Here is a 20694-nt window from a genome sequence, read left to right on the forward strand (position 1 = left end):
GCATTTAACTTTGCGAAATTTGTCGCTGTGTTTTTAGCTGTGTTGTTATTTTATCTTTCTGTTTTATATTCAATATATATTGGCGTAGCCGTCACTGCAGTCCTTGCTTTTCTTTCCCCAAGTAACCGATCGCCATACAATCAGCTCTGTAATAGACGTTAAGCCATCTGTAAGCTTAGCGCCGATTCTTCAAAACGTTTAAAGAACATTGAAATATCTTCGTAGTACATGTTTAATTATTCTATCCTTTACGACACTCCCAGTGAAGAATATAGATTATTTAAATGAAGTTAAAGTTTTATCTGTATAATTTAACAAACATATTTTGCTGCATTTCACCTTAAAAATGATATCGTCATCATATGTAAATACGCGCTTTATAAAGTGGCTCAGGTTGTGAGATATTATAACTGTAGTGCAAGTTTACAGTGGGGTGATTGTACTTATAAGTACAAACAGTTCTACAAGGAGCACTTGATTGGCTGCATTTAAAGTTCTTGGGATTAAACTGTTTTGAACCGCGAGGTCCGTACAGGAAAGGCTTTAAAACGTTTTGCCGTGGCTGAGACAGCGTGTCCATTAAACTGTATACCGATAATTCTCTTTCCGATCAGCTGCTGCTGTGATTCACACTCAGATACAGTGATATGAATACTCCGAGTGGTGCAGTGAGAGAAATATGGAAAAAGATGATCCGCTGTGGCAACTCCTAACGGGAGGAGCTGAAAGAAGAAGAAGAAGAAGAAGAAGAAGAAGGTGCAGTGAGAGTAACAACGCTAAAGCAGTTATGGCATTTGGAATACTATGGCTGTTTCCTGGACCATTATATTGTTACGAGTTAATTACAATCAGATGCATTACACTAATAAACAATATGCGGTTAGTTTCTGTGTATTTATAAAGCCGCGTCATGAAAATAATGAGTAATCACAGAAGAACAGTAGCACTGCTTTGACGCTGGGTGCCGCCAGTCTGCAAAACCGAGCGGAGAACTTGCCTACGACAAGACATGAGGTACCCTGGAAAAGTGCGCGGCTTTACGCCAAATGTAGGTTTTATACATCGCGATTTGAACGTGGAAAAGTTCTTACGCAACATTTCTGTGCGTACGCACCGTTTATACATGAGGCCCCAGGTCCGGGGTCTCAGCCATTTCCATGCCTCAACAGCAGGGCCCCCAATCCGCACCCGGGTTCAGATCCTTCACTTCCATAGACACAGAAAGAAAGGCTCCCCATCCGAACCGCTGCCTTGCCGGACTTCATTCGGTGGGCAGCACACCTCCACCATCACCAGAGCTCCGAGCGCCAGCCGCACCTTCTCTCCATGGCTGTCTGCCTCCTGTCACACTTGAGCTTGAACCTCTGATCTCCTTTTTGTTCTTCTCCTTGTTTTTTCTTTTTTTTTTTCCTTTCTTATCCTGCGCTTCCCTTTTATATGCCGGTGAGCGGTCACGGGTGCCATCGCCTGATTGCCACCCCAGGCTGATAATGAAATAATCAGACTGTCCGCACAACAACATTTATCACTATCACACACTTTCATACAAATGATGTCACTCCAAGTGCAAGATGAAAAGAAAAAAGACAAAATATAAAAATAAAATTAACATCGAATAAGAATAAGGTCTGATGGGCAGTGAGGACAGACAAAAACCAAAAAACTCCAGACGTCTGGAGAAAAAAAATCTGCAGGGGCTCCGAGGCCACGAGACCACCCAGCCCCTTCTAGGCATTCTACCTAACATACAGTAGACCCCTCATAATTTTGTAAAAATTTTATGATATCGTTTCATGGGACAACACTGAAGATTTGACACGTTGATACAATGTAAAGTAGTCCGTGTACAGCTTGTATAACACTAGGGGTCGCTGTCGCTCCTCCAAACCCACAGACAGAACGTCCAAGACTCCACGTAAAAGCACCAAGAAATAATTTTTAATTAGTTTCTTCAATCAAATGCCCCAAAGCACCTCCACCACCATGAACATTAAATCAATCCTCTCCACCCGGCAGCTCCGTCACACTTCCTCCCAACTCCAGCTCAGCTTGCTGGGTTTCCCACAGTCCTTTCAATATTCCGCGACCCGGAAGTGCTCCTGTCCTTCAGTCCATGTGATCCAATGGCACTTCAGGGTTAGATGAAGACTTGTATTTTCTTCAGCCCAGAAGTACTTCTGTCCTTTCGTCCCCATGACTTGGGAGTACTTCGGGGTTATAATAGAAACGACAATCTTCGTGTCTCCCTGCAGCGTCCCCTGGTGTCACCCACGGTATGCAGTAGGGCTGTGAAGCCAAACTCCATTTTCCATGATGCCCTGTCGGGAATCCGGGGCACCTCCATGTTGCAGGGAGGACTCCATCTAGCGGCCTGGATGTATTGGCCGGGATAATCTGCCGGCCATGTCTTACAAAGTGTAAATCTGCTGTCCCTTCAAAATAAGTCAACGCACAGCCATTAATGTCTAAACCGCTGGCAGCAAAAGTGAGTCCACCCCTAAGTGAAAAATGTCCGAAGTCTCTCATGACACCAACGCCAGTGTTATAGTGGCAGACTGGTGTGTGGAGATCTAATCGAAATACGGGTGCAGTCCTTAAGTGCTTGGGATTTGGGTTTAGCCTGACCTCGGGAGCAGCCTGCACGTTTACTTTTAGTTTGGAAAGAGAGAAAGGAAGTAAAGAGGAAAAGCAGACTTGTTAAAAACGAACAAATACACCGAAGACTTAAGATCTGCCCAAAGTCGGATATTACAGCGGTAAATTACCATGGCAGCAGAGCGCGCCGCGCACGTCGACAGCCAGAGATTAAACCTGAAATCACTTCACGAAGCTGCGCAGCGTCATTGTTCGGGTCTTCTACTTGCGCACATCACACTCCATTCCCCTTCTTTTTTCTTTTTCATTTTCATTATCTCACTTGGCAGATGGACTTGAGAGCCAGATTAAGTTGCAAATCTGACGGCCACTTCTGGCGATTCAGGAAATGTTCTCTCGCACACGCACACACACAGGCACGCGCGCACACACACACGCACACACACACACACGCGCACATACACACACACGCGCTTGCACATACATACATGCACACGCGCTCACACACACATGCGCACACGCGCGCGCTCATACACCCCTACATGCACATTCACACGTACACGCGCAGACACACACACACACTCACACTCCTTCTGTCCAGGTTTTTCTCCTGAGGGTGTTGATTTTCTATATAAAGCAGCCAACTGTCCCAATTACAAGATTAAATAAGAGCCCACCTGTCACCTTTTACCTGTGTGCCAGGGTCCTGCTAAAAATAAATGCCACGGGGGAGGGCGGCACACAGAGAAGCCATTGAGAGATGTGTGAGTGAAGAACTTGTAGGGTGTGGTATGTGGCGGGGTGGGCCTCTGGGGGCAAAGGTGGGTGTGCATGTGGCACGGCCCGTATGGGAGAAGCAGGGGGGCCGCCAGCTAAAAGAAGGCACTGGGCTTTTAAAAAAGGACAGCTTCCTGCCACGGTTTTAACTTCGTTTTAAAGGATTGGTTATTGATTTTTAACCTCCACTTTTATCACCTTGTTTTTAATAGATTACTGGGGGCTCTGCCACCTGCTCACTTCGCTCGCCAACCCCCGGGCGGGCGCAACACGCTAGCCACTTTACTGTTCTGCCGCTTGTGTATAGGGAAGTGGATGTACAATTTAAACAGATTTTTATTTTCATGGGAATTGTTACTTATGCATAATGGAACTAACTATTTTACATTACAGCGAGTAATTAGCCATAGTAAAAAAATAGTAAAACGTAATAAATTGAAAGAAAATGATGTTTCATGTTGCATTAGAGGTATTCATTGCGTTATACGTTTTTGTTCTGCTTGGCTTTGAAATTAACATGCAAATACTTTTTAAACTTACACTTTTACTATAAAACTTCAGTAAAAACAATTTTCTGAATTAACTTTCCGTCAATATAGCATGAAATTTTAAATTCCGTGTTTGGACTTTCATCGTGACAACGCAACATGTAACTGCCCGTGAGTGAGTTTCGTGTCTTTCTCTCTATTAAATAAAATAAGTTTTTCAAATGTTCGTCCCTGTGATTTGTTGATTGTCATAGCAAAAGCTACTCTAATGGGAGACTGTAAACGTTTTAATATGAACGGCATATCGAGATCTCCTTTGGTGTCTAATGTTAAGATGGACTACTTTACCTTTTTTGTCGCCTGTTAAAATTTTACATGTTAGAATTGTTCGACCAATGTTGAATACAACTAATCTCGTCCCATTGCATGGCCCATCACCAGCGACATCAATTACGCAATTACATCACGGTACGTCCTTCTTTCAACAGTAATTCGGCCGGCTGAAGACCTGACGGTGTTAACGGTTGTAGATATTCTTCGTGATATTGTAAGTTGATGTTTTCATCTTCCGCACCGTCACCACCAACTGTTCCAGCAGAGTCTATCGATACGCATTCAACCAATTTGCCGTGTGACAGATCGACAATTTTCTCGTTAATTTGTTTGACTTCATCGTTTCTCGGTGCTAAGATTTCTTCTGTTGATAACCCTCTTCAATAAGATTTGGACATAATATCCATCCATCCATTATCCAACCCGCCATAATCCTATCCTATCCTTGTCCCTGCCCGGGGTTTGTTTCCTGCCTTGCGCCCTGTGTTGGCTGGGATTGGCTCCAGCAGACCCTGGTGACCCTGTAGTTAGGATTGGATAATGGATGGATGGACTTTATCAAAATGTAATTGCAGAATATAACTTGACAAATCCGCTTGAACGGGACACTCAGACCTCAAAAGCGGCGCCCCCTTAGGCACGGTTGCCCCGCTTGACAAACGGCATACTTGCGTAGGCACTTCTAATATCCGGAAAAAATAAATAAATAAATAAAGGCGCGTAGCAAAGATCCATCCTGGCTCGCATCATCCACTGATGTGTTTGCTCACTAGGCAAACTGAAGGGGGTCCGACAGGGGAGTGAACTACCACCAGTCGCTCCAAGGTTTTCATGACCTTTGCACGGTCGTGGATTGACGGGCTCGTCCGGATTGTCCCTAACGCCCTCATCTTTTTTTTTGCTCCTTTCCCACAGATGGACCGTCTCAACAATGAGGTCTCCCAGCTGAGCAAGGAGCTTCATCACATGATCCACCTGGTGCAGGCGCAGCTGGCTGTCCAGCATTACACCTCAGCGCTCTCGTCCTACCAGTACGGTGTCAAGATGGTCCCCTCTCCGCCTCACAGCACTTCGGCCCACCCACCAATGAGCTGCGGGACAGGAGCCTTGTGGAACCACGGGGCCCCCGCTATGGCAACCAAGGAGACGGATGGACTGCAGCCTCCCTCCAGCCCCAGGACGCCGTGCCTTCACACTCCTTGTTATGGAGAGAGGCAGACCATGAGCCAGGGAGCAGACCCTCATGGAGGAGTTCCAAATTCGCCATTCTCGATGCGGCACGTCAGGACTCACACACCCATACTGAGCCCGGCGGGAGCCTACCCTGTCTTTTCCAGCTCTGCTGTGCCAGTGTTCACCAGCCCCTCAGGTGGCACACTGGCTTTGCCCACATCTATGGACTTCAGTCTCTCCCAGCCTTCCAAATCCAGCACGCCAACACCGGTCCACTCCACATTGATCACCACCAGCACTGCCCACCAGCACCTGTCTGCCACTCTCCACTACCCATATTCAAATTTGGCTTCCTCTCAAGAACATTCTCCGTGTGGGACCCTCAGCCCCAGACAGAACAACTTGGTGGGCTCTAGCCCTACTCATTCTGTGTCGTTCAACTCTGGCATCCCCGGGACTCCAAGAACTGCACCATGCCCCAGTACAACCACCATTAAGACTTCGCTGGCTTCTCAGGGTTCAACAGAAAACTGTGAACCAGGGCTAGGGGGCGCCACTCCAACAGGGGAGGAGACCCCACTGACACAACGGGGCTCATGGGAGAGACTGCTGCTGCTCAATCCTCCGGACTTGATAGAAGACAGGGAGGTGTGCCAGTCACGGCGCTCCAGCGTGGGCACCCAGACGCTGGACGCAGAGGTCTTCTGGAGTCTGGAGACCACAGACTGAGCGACCTAACTGCCATTTTGTTAGAGACGATAAAGCATCCCAAAGAACGTCGCCTAGAAAAATTGCGAGGCTTCTGTTTTTGTTCCATTTCTTTAACAGTTTTGTTCCATACATTTTCTTTTGGTTTTTTTGCCATGCCGAGTCTCATCCGTGTGAACTCCTGCCTGATCCCCCACAACGAGACTGGCACATCGTCCTTTAACTGCATGTCAACGAGCGCCGCTTCCTGCCCGGGGTCTCTTCCCGCACGGTTCCTTTTGGACGTAAACTTTTAATTAACGGCTCCCTGGAGCTCACGCATGACTGAGGTTCTGTCATTGGAAATGTCAGCCATGTCCCGCTGGTGCCAGGGGAATGAACCCGACTCGCCCGCCTTGTCACAGAGAGACGCGCCAGCCCCTAAACTCGGAGACTTTTCTGGTTGTATCAGTCACGCTTTCCAGTCAAGTGCCTCGACAAATAGGGTGGGCGAATGGGGGGGGGGTTCTCAAAACCCCCCACTTGTTAAAATGATTTAGACGTTGGTAGAATTATCACGTAGAGATCGGGGCACACATCCAATTTAGAGCTGTCTTCTGCTCCTCTGTCACTTATCATTTAGAGAGCAGGCACACTTCCAATTAAACGGTGTCGTCTTCTCCTCCTTCGCTGTCCCCCTTCTGCTAGGGGGTTTGGCTGCCTCGATGCGTCTCTTCCATCTTTTCTTCTCCATCATATCTGTGCCCACGCTGTCCTCTCCTCCCCATGTGACTCCATCGGGTGAAATCCTGCCCAGGTGGCACTTGTCATGTGATGTCCTGGCATAAAACGCAGAAAGCGGAAGTCCTAAAGAGTTCTCCAAGCCCAAATATCTCTAGTATGTATTCACATTTCTATACGCGTGCAGGCCTGTGAAAAAGTAAGTGCCCCCAATGACATGGTTATTCTTTCTTTAACATTTGTGGACATACCAGGATTTGATCTTCATTTAAAAAGGCGTCTTTAAGTAGAAGGGGATGTAATTGGGTGGAAAAAAATGAAAATTGGAATTTGTAATCATTTATTCATTGAAAAATTAGCCGATATGCTAACAAGCCCCCCCACCCCCAAAACCCCACCTCTAATAGCTGCCATTGCCCCCCTTAATTCGGCGTTTCCTATCACCGTCTAGCAGTGTCTGACATCGACTGATAGACAAACTTGTTCCCAGTCCTCTGTGCAGAATTCCTTATGCTGTGTGATGTTTGAGGAGGGTCCTGCGGGCACTACCCGTTTACAAACCCTCATACACACACCCACCCAGCATCTGGATTGGATTCAGACCCCCGGTTTGGACTTGGCCAGAGCTCCAGAACCCCTCCATTTCTCTCTTTTCTGACATTCCCTGGTGGATTTGCTGTGTGTTTAGGGTGACGGTCCTGTCCCAGTGTCCACTTTAGATTGAGCTTCGGTGTCCTGAGAGATGGTCACACAGGCCCCCTCTGGTACATATGAAGAATTCCAAGTGGATTCTAGGATGGTTCTTCTGCTCAAAGGCTGTCTCTGGTTTTTCACCACACTTGTCTTCTGGTGTTGTGGCCTGGTCTGTCCACAGGCCCATTGTTTCAGAAGTCCCCGTCTTTTCTTGGGTGTTTAGTCTCGTCCTGATGTTCTTTTTTGCTTTTCACCAGGCACATCAAATCTGTGCAGCCTCTTTCTAAATGTTCACTCGATGCACATTGATATCAACAGGGGCCAGAGCTCCCTGGAGGTCTTGTGATGAACTTCTGGAGTTCTTTGGGACTTCTTTTGTCAAAGTCTTGTGTTCTTCTCTGGGGCTGAGCCTGCTGGGGTGGCCTGGCCTGGACAAACTGGAAGTTGTTTGCAGTCGCCCTCACTTGTACGATGATCTTCTAGACCCAGGGGTCCTCCATCACGATCCTGGAGGACCACCGTGGCTGCAGGTTTTTGCTCCAACCCAATGGCTTAATAAGAAGCACTTATTGCTCAAGAGACACTTCTGCTTCACTTTAGTGGTCTCGCTCCTTATGTTTTAGTCTTAAACAGCTCTATTCTTGATTTTTAATGGCTCCTAATTAGCAGTGACATGCAAACGACAAAAGAGACCAGCATTTCTCCATTTAGTTTGTTTCCATTTACACCTCCTGTGTGTATTTATCGGGCACTATTGGGTTTAATTAAATACATGAAGAGAAAAAAGTGAAGGACTGAGAATTACTCCGCCATTTTAGCCTTCAAATCATTTGGATGATATCCTTAGAAAGGCAATATGAGAACGAACTGACATGGCAGAGTTGAAGCACTGACAAGCCATGACATTAAATTATTGGCAAGAATGGCTGTCTAAATAAGCAACTGGGTTGGAACAAAACCTGCAGCCACTGCGGCCCTCCAGCACTGTGATCGAGGACCCCCTGTTCTAGGCAGTGGGATGATTGATTTGCATTTGTTGGGAAATCTTTTTTAAAGTCCATTCCCAGACTCCTAAGCGTCTAGGCCAGTGGTTCCCAACCTCTTTTTTTTTTTGGCTGTGCCCCACCCCGGCCTCTCTCAGATCATGATGTCCCCCACTGTAACAGACACCTCATTCTTATTATTACCGATTCAAAAAGTGAACTCCTCCTCGCGCGGAGGAAGCCCATAATGTCATTCATTTGGTCTAAACAAAGAACATGGAAACAGAAGAAGGGAAAGGATAGCTGAAGATTAAAAAAAATATATATATATATATATATATATATAATATGAACTGGCCTCACATTAACCGGTCGACTCATTAACTGGCCTGTTAAAGTAAAATTTAACAAAAAGTTTAATCCTGAGTTCTTCTTTATATTATACTAGCAGGAGTACCCGCCGTTGCCCGGGAATCTATAACCGGTGAATTTCCCAAATGAAAGAAACAACATAGAAATAGAGCAAACAGTTTTCCGATTGACATTTTATTATAAGTTCCTCCACTGTGGGTTGTGTCTGCTGTGGCGTTTGAGACGCCCATGAAATAAATCGACTTTCTTGTGGCATCTGAAGTGGACCTTCCAATTCTACGTCTTTTGTTCGTGGCATGGGTATATTAGCGAAAAGCAGGACGATTATAATGTGTTACATGGAATTACGTACGGAATAAGCACCACAGTGAGATGAATTTATCTGATTTACAATACGTCGGAAAGTGAACAAATAGCACCACAAATACGGAAAGCCAGTGAGAGAGTAGCACTGAAACCTTACTGGAAAAAATGGCGGGGAGGGGTGCTCTGTTTGTATTGAGCGTCTGTGCTGAACCGTAAGGCCTTTGAACGGACGTTGGCGATGGTAACTACAGAGAGAAGTGACATACGACAGGTGCAGCGTGTGGGGAAAGGATGCTGTCTTTTTAAGGCGAGTCTCTGTTCAAACTTCATGCCATATAACGGACGCTGGTAAATGAAATACAGTAATCCCTCCTCGATCGCGGGGGTTGCGTTCCAGAACCCCCCGCGATAGGTGAAAATCCGCGAAGTAGAAACCATATGTTTGTATGGTTATTTTTATATATTTTAAGCCCTTATAAAAAACTTTCCCACATTGTTAACATTATTAGAGCCCTCTAGACATGAAATAACACCCATTAGTCAAAAGTTTAAACTGTGCTCCATGACAAGACAGAGATGACAGTTCGTTCTCACAATTAAAAGAAAGCAAACATATCTTATCTTCAAACGAGCGCCGTCAGGAGCGGAGAATGTCAGAGAGATAGAGAGAGCGTGACAGAAAAACAAACAATCAAAAAATCAATACTTGCTGTTGGGCTTTTAAGTATGAGCACCGCGATAAAGCAGCCGCAAAGAAGGGAGCAATGTGAAGGTAGTCTTTCAGCATTTTTTAAAGAGTAGCCTTCGTATCTTCTAAACAAACAGCCCCTCTGCTCACACCCCCTCCGTCAGGAGCAGAGAACGTCAGAGAGAGAGCGCATGAGATTAAAGCAAACAATCAAAAATCAATACTGTACGTGCTTTTGGGCCACCGTGATAAAGCTTAGAGGAGCGTCCGTATCTTCTAAACAAACAGCCCCTCTGCTCACACCCCCTCCGTCAGGCGCAGAGAATGTCAGAGAAAAGCAAACAATCCCCTCGGGAAGCAAATCGTATATCATTGAGGAGTTTTAGTTAATATGTAATACATGCTCTGATTGGGTAGCTTCTTAGCCATCCGCCAATAGCGTCCCTATTATGAAATCAACTGGGCAAACAAACTGAGGAAGCGTGTACTTTAAATTAAAAGACCCATTGTCCGCAGAAATCCGCGAACCAACGAAAAATCCGTGATATATATTTAGATATGCTTACATTTAAAATCCGCGATAGAGTGAAGCCGCGAAAGTCGAAGCGCGATGTAGCGAGGGATCAATGTACAACACTCAGTGCGTGTGGGAGTGTGACGTGCGGAAACGCGGGTGTGTCAGCCGGTCACGCGCACAGGGTCGTTCACGTTTTACATCCATAGGGCAGTTCGTCCTCACCTGATCAAAGCAGTCAGCCCTTTTCATACTTGGACACTTGCGCCATCGCTTGGCAATTTAAAGAAACATGGGTAAAGAGCGACGTAGAGACAAAAAGGCATACAAAAGCTGCCGCTAGATGGCGCCGCAGTGGCCATCTTGTCGATGATAAGTACGGGGACGTGTGCCGAACGTTGTGTCGGTGAAAAGGTACCTTGCGTTTCATCACGAACATTTTTCCGAACCAAACATACCCCCTGACTTTCTCCTGGTCACAAAGGAGCCCCATCCCCAGTTTGGTGCTGATCGGACGCCCGGTGCAGATTTGTATGGCGGACACACACACACACATACATCGACTCTGCTTTATATATTAGATGTATGCATTTCCTTTTTATCCTGGAAGGTGAGAGGGCTCCTACGCTCGGAGTGATTTCCGTTTACATATTTCCTTTATAAATCAATTTGGCAAACTTGCGACGAGTACAGTACAGTATAGCCGATTTCTTTTATTCGTTCTCGGAGTAGGGTGGAGTGACAAACCGTTGTTGAACGCACCCAGGCTACATTTAAATTATAAGGCAAGTACAAGTGGAGGGGGTAAGAAAACAACGATTTGGAGTAAAAAAAAAAGTACGTCGGAGTACGTGGAACGAATAAAAGAACGCGACTTTTGTATGACTGATGCAAACATTCTCGCAATTTAAAGTGGAGAAGGGGGGCAGAGTATTTTCTGATTTTTACCGAACTGTTTCTCTTTACAATGAGTACAAAACGTAAACGAATTGTAGTTTCAACGGATACGCGCCTTAAGGCGCTAAAGCGGTTCGATAACGGTCAATCGGTGGCGAAAATTTGTGCCGAACTTGGTGCTGGGAAAAGCGCAGTAAACGACTGGCGAAGAGACAGGCGTTCCATCAAGTATTTCTGTTCGAAAATGGAGTCTGATAAAAATCTGTCCAGTTGTTGTACAAGTAAAAAAAAAAAAAACCCGTGTGCGAAATCATGGAAGAAGCCTTGTGGATGTGGTTTCTTCAGGAACATCGAAGAGGTACAGTACATACCTTAGAACAGCGGTTCTCAAACTGTGGAGCGCGCTCCCCAGTGGGGGGCGCTGAACCTGTACTTGGGGGATAGTCGAATAAGTAAATAAGCCATCAAAATTATTTTTTTACATTTTTATTTCAAATTTAAATTTGTAAGTCCATCCATCCATCCTCTTCCGCTTATCCGGGGTCGGGTCGCGGGGGGGCAGCAGCTTGAGCAGAGAGGCCCAGACTTCCCTCTCCCAGGCCACTTCTTCCAGCTCTTCCGGGAGAATCCCAAGGCGTTCCTAGGCCAGCCGGGAGACATAGTCGCTCCAGCGTGTCGTGGGTCTTCCCCGGGAGCTCCTCCCGGTTTGATGTGCCGGAACACCTCACCAGGGAGGCGTCCAGGAGGCATCCTGCTCAGATGCCCGAGCCACCTCATCTGACTCCTCTCGATGCGGAGGAGTAGCGGCTCTACTCTGAGCCCCTCCCGGATGACTGAGCTTCTCAGCCTGTCTTTAAGGGAAAGCCCAGACACCCTGCGGAGGAAACTCATTTCGGCCGCTTGTACGTTTGTTTCTAAATTTGTAAGTATATACTGTAATCACAACGAATGCATTATAACTAAATTTAAAAAAATAAGGCATATATCTAATGACTAATATGTGCCTGCTTTAAAGTACACAGCCTGCCCAGGTTTGGTTTGATATTCGAGATATCGAGACACTCTGCGCTCCTTTTCTATTTGAAGTTTGTTTCTATGACGAGCGCTGCTTTTATAGTCGCGCATTTTCAATCCAGAAAGTTCGAGACGTATCGGTATCTGTCGCGAACATTCGGGCAACAGTAGATAAGGTGATACTGCGGCGCGAATGCACCACATTGGCAGCGTAGCCCATATTGCCAAATCGAGTTAAATCATTCTCTGCTTATTGGGTTATTTTCATGATACAACTAACAGCGGTATAATATTTGTCGGACGAAAACACGTTCGTCTCTCGCAGATTGATGACACATCGGTGTCCTCGTTTACGAGATTTTTAAAGATGAAAACATATTTAACCGTTTCTTTACAAAAAAAAAAAATTAAATAAGAACAAATAATTTATTCTTTGTTTTTCGGATTAGAATTACTACCAAAAACCACACAAGACATTTTAACAGTTATTAAAGCACTTTAAAAAAGTAAATTGCAAATATTTCATCGAAGTTAGCCGAACACATGCAAATCTTATGGAAGTAAAAATGATAGGGTGCCGCGACGCCGCACGAGTATCATACCTTTGCTAGTCGGTATCAGGGGTTGTTCTCATCTATTTTACATTATGCCGGGAGCGCAAAATTATTCCAGGTAGAAAAAGCGAAACACAAAAGTTTGAGATCCGCTGCATTAAAAATATTTTTCTACATGAAAATAAGTACTACGGTGGGCTGGCACCCTGCTCATGGTCTGTTTCCTGCCTTGCGCTCTGTGTTGGCTGGGATTGGCTCCAACAGACCCCTGTGACCCTGTAGTTAGGATATAGCGGGTTAGATAATGGATGGATGAAAATAGATATGCGTCAGATTAACCGTCCAAAACGGTAACCGGCCATGGGTCCGCAGTACAAGGTGGCCGGTTAAGAGGGATTGTACTGTAATATGAAAATACAGCAAATACAGTTTTGAAAACATATAATAAGAGATATTCATAAATATAAAATAACTTTAATGACCATTTTTTCTGTAATATTTTGATCATTTTATATTTTTGTTATATTGCAAAATGTTATAATCAATGCTACAATTCATATTATTCTAATGGTGAAAACCATTTCTAAGTAGAAAAAACCCAAGTAGCTCTAAAATCATAAATTAAAGGGTTCTTCACCATCCCGTCTATGTTTAAATATATGTTATATAAATTATATAATAAATATATAAATTATATAAATATATAAATGTAAAAAATAAAAATGATTTGTTCACTTTTTTCTATCACTTTTAACAGTGAATTTCTGTTTTTTCATTTTATAATTTGTTGAACGTACCTAAATTCTCAAATTGTCCCCCTTAAAAAAATCAAATTGCCCCCCAAGTGGGTTGTGCGCCCCACGTTTGGAATCACTGGTCTAGAAGCTTCTTTCAGACGGCCTCAGAGAGCTCTTTGGCTCTCAGCACGGTGATGGGATGCACCTCAGCGACAGGAGAGCAAAGCAAACGAAATCTCTTAAAGTTTAAATACCGTATATACTCGCGTATACAGCGGGTCTTGAAAGTCTTGTACGCCTGTTCAAAAATACAACACTTCAATTTTACATTTTTTTTTTTTTTTACATCTTCTTCCATCCATCCATCCATTTTCTAACCCGCTGAATCCGAATACAGGGTCACGGGGGTCTGCTGGAGCCAATCCCAGCCAACACTGCGAGGCAGCAGCGCTACCACTGCGCCACCGTGCTGCCCTTTTTACATCTTCTTGCCTCCTCCAATCTCTCATCAGTTTCTCAGACACATTGAATATTTTGCAGCATTGCAGTTACCAATTTCCTTCGCTACTTCAATGACTTTTCATTTAAAACCAGCTTCATATTTTCTTCTGATCGAACGCTCCATCGTAGATAAGGGATGCTCTTATGATAAAGGTGTATGAGGGGGTGAGATACAAAAAACACAAAACAGTGCAAACGTCGCTTCAGAATTGTTCGGGTACAATACAGAGAAAGAAAAGGCCGTGTGCTCCGTGGTTAATCTCGCAGGTGGGCATTAGCATATTGTAATCTCTTGGACCAATAGCGTGAGATTCCCGCATTCGACTTATACGATCGACATTATAAAATTATACAGTAAAATCAAACCCCGACTTATACGCGGGAAAACTTAAATGTGGTAAGTGGACGGGCTCAGACGAGATCCTCTCCGGTGATCATCTGCACCTGCTTCTGATTTGGGGTTGTGATAAACGGAGGGCTGCACTTACTTTTTCCACATGCAAAGCTTGAATTTATGTTTGTTTGAATTAGAGAGTGGAGTTCAAATTGTACACGAGGCCTGATGTCTATTATATGCCTTTTATCTTGAGATCAAATCTTATGTCTGCATATGTTAGGAAAGACCAAACATCTCATGGGGGGTACTTACTTTTTCACAAGAGTGCATTTCTGGGTCATTTTGGGTTTTTATACGTATACAGTTTCTGTCTGTTAGATCATTTTTGACAATTTGTTTTTGCCACCTTGATTTTTATTATTTACGCGGTGCATCTTATCAGTCGTACAGCCACATCAGTCGTGCCTGTGGTGTCGCGTGACGTCACATATTAATGTTGCGACATCTGCATTTTCAAATCTCCTCTTCTCTTTAGTGCTCGTCATGCCTAATTGCGGCTCAGGCTTGTTTCTCTTTTCTGATTCCCTTTTCGTTTTCTTTTTTTTGTGCCCTCTTGTGGTGGTTACACGTTCTTGCTTGTTCTCCTGGGATTTTTGTCACCCTTTCCTTTCTGAATTTGATTCTCCAACTAATTCATCATCTCCTGGTCCTTCATGTCTCCTTAACTCTCACAAAAGGCCAAAACTGGGGGTGCAGGCCTCAAAACATCCTACACCAGCTCCAAAAGCAGCCAGGCCTCCAAACTCAAAGAGCAGGCTTCAAGGCCTACTTGGCCCCCCCCCCAAAAAAAGGACTTTTAATGGGAAACTCCGCCCCAAAAATGTGTGGGTTTTTTTTTTTCTCTATGTTTCTTACCCCAGTAGATGAGTCCAGAAAGTGACAGACAGGAAGCTCCTTCACGTGAGGTCATGTTTTTGAATTAAAGACGGGACTCTTGACCAATGAATGAGGCAGAGAGGCGGATCTTCAAGTCAAAAGTACAGGCCTGTGTGAAGGGGGAATCCTGTCGGGGGGGCTTCTCGCATTTTCCAGTATTTAGTTAAAAATGCAGGCATTTGGCATTTTGTGAGGATGCAACTGGATGACTTGACGTGTGGATTGTTCAGCACGAGTAACATGAGATTCTGGTCACCGCTGGCTGCTGTTCTATCATAAAAATTTTTATGTTTGTTCTCCATAAAAACGTTAAATTTTTGTCTTGGCCATCACTATAAACTATGTGGGGTAAGTAAAATATAAAAAAAAATATACACATTTGTGGGTAGAGTATGTCTTTAAAGGTCAACAATATACTTTATATGCGGCAAATCTACAAAATTGTTCTTCAGGGGAGAGGAAGCCATAAAAACCTCTAAGCTTAAAGGAGGGAAAGGCCAGTGAAGAATTTTAATATAGAAAACCTTTAAATTTATAAAAATGAACGTAAGCAAAAAAAAAAAAAAGACAAACCAGCCCAATCCAGTAATCAGAAACCAAAACTCCACAATAAACTAGAACTCGACTGACGACATCTTTCAGTGGACCCTCAGGATCTCGTTTGAGTGTCCGGGTAAGAGCATCGACCGTGTGGTGTCGCGGCAAGACACAAAAACATTTCAACCTGTTGAGGACACGTTCTGGAGAATGTTATATACAAATGTCTTACGGTAAGAGCCCCCAGTGACACACACCAACGCATCAGGAATTCCTAAAAATTAAAGAATACGGTCCCGTTACTACAGCAGGCTTCAAGGCCTGCACAGGCCCAAAATGGGGGCCTAGGCTTTTAAAAGTTCAAAACTCTAAAAAAAAAATACTCAAAAATGGTCTCCGAGGGAGAGGATGACCGTAAACCTCTGGCGTGAAAAAACAAAGATTCTTTACAAATAAAAAAAAAAATTGCAAATGTAGCAAAAAGAAGCAGGAAAAGGCTGAGAGGGGCCAAATACCAACACCAGAAATGGTCACGTAATGAACTAAATGAAGCCTACATGAGGCAGTAAATAGGAAAAGCAGCAATCAAAAACGAGAGTGGAGACTCTAGCAATCAGTCATCTCTCAGTAGGTCATCTTACTAACTACAGGGTCACGGGGGTCTGCTGGAGCCAATCCCAGCCAACACAGGGCGCAAGGCAGGAACAAACCCCGGGCAGGGTGCCAGCCCACTGCAGGGCACACACATACACCCACACACCAAGCACACACTAGGTACAATGTAGGATCGCCGATGCACCTAACCTACAAGTCTATGGACTGTGGGAGGAAACCGGAGCACCCGGAGAAAACCCAAGCAGACACGGGGAGAACATGCAAACTCCATGCAGGAAGGACCTGGGAAGCAAACCCGGGTTTCCTAACTGCGAGGCAGCAGCGCTACCCACTGCACCACCATGCCACCCTCCAGAAACTCAAAAAAAAAATCAAAAAAATGCAAGAACTTACAAAAACCACCAGGAAATGCAAGAGTAGTAGCAGAAAAAACAAGATGGGGTTCAGCAGCAGACCTCCACAGCTCCACCATTCAGTAGCTCCACCTGGTGGCCAATTGGATTGCAGGGTTTTGTCACCTGGTTTACTCGACTTATGTCAGACAACTCCTCACACAACCCTCATCATAACCACAGTGTTACCAGGTGTCATCACTGACGTGTCACATAAAGCGACAACCAACTCAATGGAGTGGAGCTCTGGAGATCCGCAGTTGGGGTCCATTGAGGAAAACACACACAGTAGCCGGGTGACAAATAAACTAATGTCCGTCTCTCTCCATCTGTTGTGGACCATCAAGGGGGGGATATCGCCCACCCAAACCCTGATGCAGACAGGCGGAGACACTAGTGCAACACAGCAAGTGAGGAAGCGTCTTTCTCTTGCTCCCCTCTTCACAACGCCGTACACAAAGCACCAACTAATACACCCCAGGCCTTTCTTCCTTCTCTCTTTCTCACTCTTCCTCTGTCACCTCCACTCTTCCTCACGTGCTCCCGACTCTGGCTCACTCACTGACTGATGGTGAAGCTATTTTACCCTCGGTGGTTCTTGACCCTCTTCCGGCTGCACTTCTGGGTGTGGCTGAAGTGGTGCCCCAAAGGGAATAGCTGTGGCTGCAGCGCCCTCTGGCAGTGCCCACGGAGCCCAACAGGGCTGCTCCAAACTACAACTCCCAGAAAGCCCTGCAGAAACATGTGGTGCAGTAGCAACCCAGGGGGGCTGCCCTCTAGCATCTCGGGGAGGATACTGTACTTAAGAGGGTCTCTCCCTCGGTCCTTCCACCCAGCTAGTGTTCCTATCAGGCAATGGTCCTGGCCATCCATCACGCTGTCATGTAGCGCCTTTCCTATTTATCTGTCCTTCATAGAGCACCTTCCATATCTATCTATCTATCTATCTATCTATCTATCTATCTATCTATCTATCTATCTATCTATCTATCTATCTATCTATCTATCTATCTATCTATCTATCTATCTATCTATCTATCTATCTATCTATCCATCCTATAGCACCTTTCCTATTTATTTATCTAAAAAATTGAGAGCTTGGCCTTTTGGCTCTGCCCACTCTTCACCACAGCTGACCAATAAAATGTCCACATCACTGCAGATGCTACTACTGATCTCCTGCTCCCAGCTTCCCTCACTCGGGAGCAAGACCCCCAAGATACTTAAAGGTCCTCCACTCCAGGCTCACCTGGAGAGGGGGCTTCACCTCGTTCCACCTGAGGACCGTGACCACCATGGACTTGAAGGTGCCGATCCTCATCCCAACCTCTTCAAACTCAACCACAACCCCCAAAGCTGCAGGACTACAGCATCTGCAAAAAGCAGACATGCAATCCTGATGTTACCCCACAGGACCCCATCCACCCCTTGGTTGTGCCTTGAAATTCTGTCCATAAAAATTATAAACGGAATCAGCGACAAAGGGCAACAGCCCTGACAGAGTCGCAAGCCCACCGAGACTAAGTCTGACTTAACTGTCGGCAATGCACAGCACACCAGGGACTATGATAGCCCATAACAGCAGACCTGGTACCCCACACTCCTTTGGGACCTCTCACAGGATACGCTGAGTTACACGGTGGTATCCACAAAACACACGTGGACTGGTGGGGTGTACCTTACTTATATGAACCCCCACACCCCCAGAACCCTTGTGAAGATATAAAGATAGTCCAGTGTTCTGTGTTCTTGTTCCTCCTGACTCCAAAGTTTGGACCCTCCTTTCCAAAACTTTAGCTTAGGCCTTCCTAGAGAAGCTGAGATGTGTAGTCCCCTAAAATTGAGACACACCCTCGTAGTTCCCTTTTCTTAAAGAAACTGATCACCACCACCACCACTACCATCCTGGTCTGCCAATCCAGAGGCACTGACCCCGACCTCCCCGCAGTGTTGAATGGCCAGTACAGCCCAATAACATCCAGAGCCTTCAGGACCACCACCCTTGGGGTCTTATCGAAAATCTGATGTCCCAGCAATTATGCTGAGGTATCTCAGTCCAGCTGCTGTTCTGTCAGCAACGTAATGACCGAAAAATGAAAAAAAAAAGGGACAAAAAGACCAAGAGATGAAAGCAAAATTTGTCAACTAAAGCAAAGGGTCAAAGTCAGGAAGACAAACTTAAGGTGCACCGAAGCTCGAATGCCAATCCAAATTGCGACACGTCTGAATACGGGCGCCATCACACCACCTTTAGAACCGTCTGGGTAAACCCACAATCCTGGTAGACGACGCCCTTTACGCCGTCACGTCTATGATGTCATCATGTGGTGGGCGGTGTGGCATCCCGGTGAAAGCTTTGGACTTCATACCCCAAGGTGGCGGGGGTCCAGTCTCACTAGTGACGCTGCGTGGCAATGAATGAGCCACTTCACCTGCCTGTGCGCCAACCGTACCTCAAATGTTGTAATTCGCCCTGGATGAGGGCATCAGGCTAATAATAATAATAATAATAATGAGGCCACTTTTGAAGGCCACACCCCCTAGCAACATATCATCACACCATAGAAACCAATATCCAAAATGGCAGTGCCCACTAAAACACAGTCAAAGGCATTCAAGTGTTTAGTGAGGGACGGGTCCAGACATCCACACGTTTTCTCACCCGCTCGTCTACTTCAGGTGTCGTGGAAAGTCAGCAACTAATTGGGCAACATTGGTGGCAAAGGCAGGAACAAACCCTGGACGGGCCGCCAATGGGAACTGCATTATCGGACATGTGTTTTTTATTATTTGTAAATGTGTATATTTCTGTTATTTAGCTCACTTTGCACTTTATATGAATCCGATGCAACTCCTGTAATTAGTGTATATAAATGTGTTTCTACGCATCCCTGTGTAGGGCCGTTAAGAATTAGGGACCACCTTTACCTTTGAGGGCACGATAATCAAAGTGCATGTGGTCATTCTAGGCGTACGGCCCACCATGAACCGTGCTCCGTGCTCCGTCTCGGTCCCACCCTCCTCATCTGTCTCTTGATGACCCCAGCACTGTTCATTGTTTATGTGAGGGGGTGAGGGGTCTGCCCTGGTACCAGCTCCCAGCTCTCCCCTGTGCCCTCGTTAGTCGGCTGCCCAGGCATGCGGAATGTACACACGGACTTCGACGCATGCACAATGATTAAATGCTCTACTTTGGTAAGCCTGGCTGTGCTTCATTTTATTGTGTTCACGTTTTTACTTGAATATATCGAGCCGTGTGTGTGTGTGTGTGTGTGTGTTGGTGTAGGGGGGGTTGCAAATCCACACCATTACACCCACTGCAAAGGATTCCCAATTTGTAGCTGGGTTTCATTCCAAAATTCCCCCCAAACCTAATCAGATTCCTCAAGTAGCTCCTTTGGGTGCGGTGGAGCAGCGGCTCTACTTTGAGGTCTCTAAAGCTTAGCCCGGACCCCCCCCACCCTCCCGTGTAGGAAGCTCATTCCCACCACTTGTATCCCCCATCTACTTCTTTCAGCCCCGGCCCACGGCTCGTGACCATAGGTGAGGGGAGGAATGTCAATTGACCACTAAATTGAGAGCTTGGTCTTTCGGCTCGGCCCACTCTTCTCCACAGCTGACCGGTAAGATGTCCACATCACTGCAGATGCTTCTACCAATCTCCCACTCCCAATTTCCCTCACTCGGGAACAGGACCCCCACGATACTTAAAACTCCTCCACTCGAGGGTCACCTGGAGAGGGCGCTCCACCTCGTTCCACCTGAGGACTGTGACCACCATGGACTTGGAGGTATCGATCCTCATCTCAACCACAACCCCCTTG

The 20694-nt window shown here is 45.8% G+C and overlaps 1 protein-coding gene across 2 annotated transcripts in view; it reads left to right on the forward strand.

The window, feature by feature from the left end:
* kcnh4a (potassium voltage-gated channel, subfamily H (eag-related), member 4a) overlaps positions 1 to 8050 on the forward strand; it is a 180204-nt gene extending 172154 nt beyond the window's left edge. For both annotated transcript variants that reach the window (XM_039739911.1, XM_039739912.1), the window contains one exon: positions 5109 to 8050. In XM_039739911.1, the coding sequence (XP_039595845.1) occupies positions 5109 to 6095 (987 nt within the window). In that variant the 3' untranslated portion in view covers positions 6096 to 8050. The remainder of the gene's footprint in view (positions 1 to 5108) is intronic.
* The last annotated feature ends 12644 nt before the right edge of the window (positions 8051 to 20694 follow it).

The sequence above is a fragment of the Polypterus senegalus genome, chromosome 17, assembly GCF_016835505.1.
Source record: "Polypterus senegalus isolate Bchr_013 chromosome 17, ASM1683550v1, whole genome shotgun sequence".
In the NCBI taxonomy this organism is placed as follows: Eukaryota; Metazoa; Chordata; class Cladistia; order Polypteriformes; family Polypteridae; genus Polypterus; species Polypterus senegalus.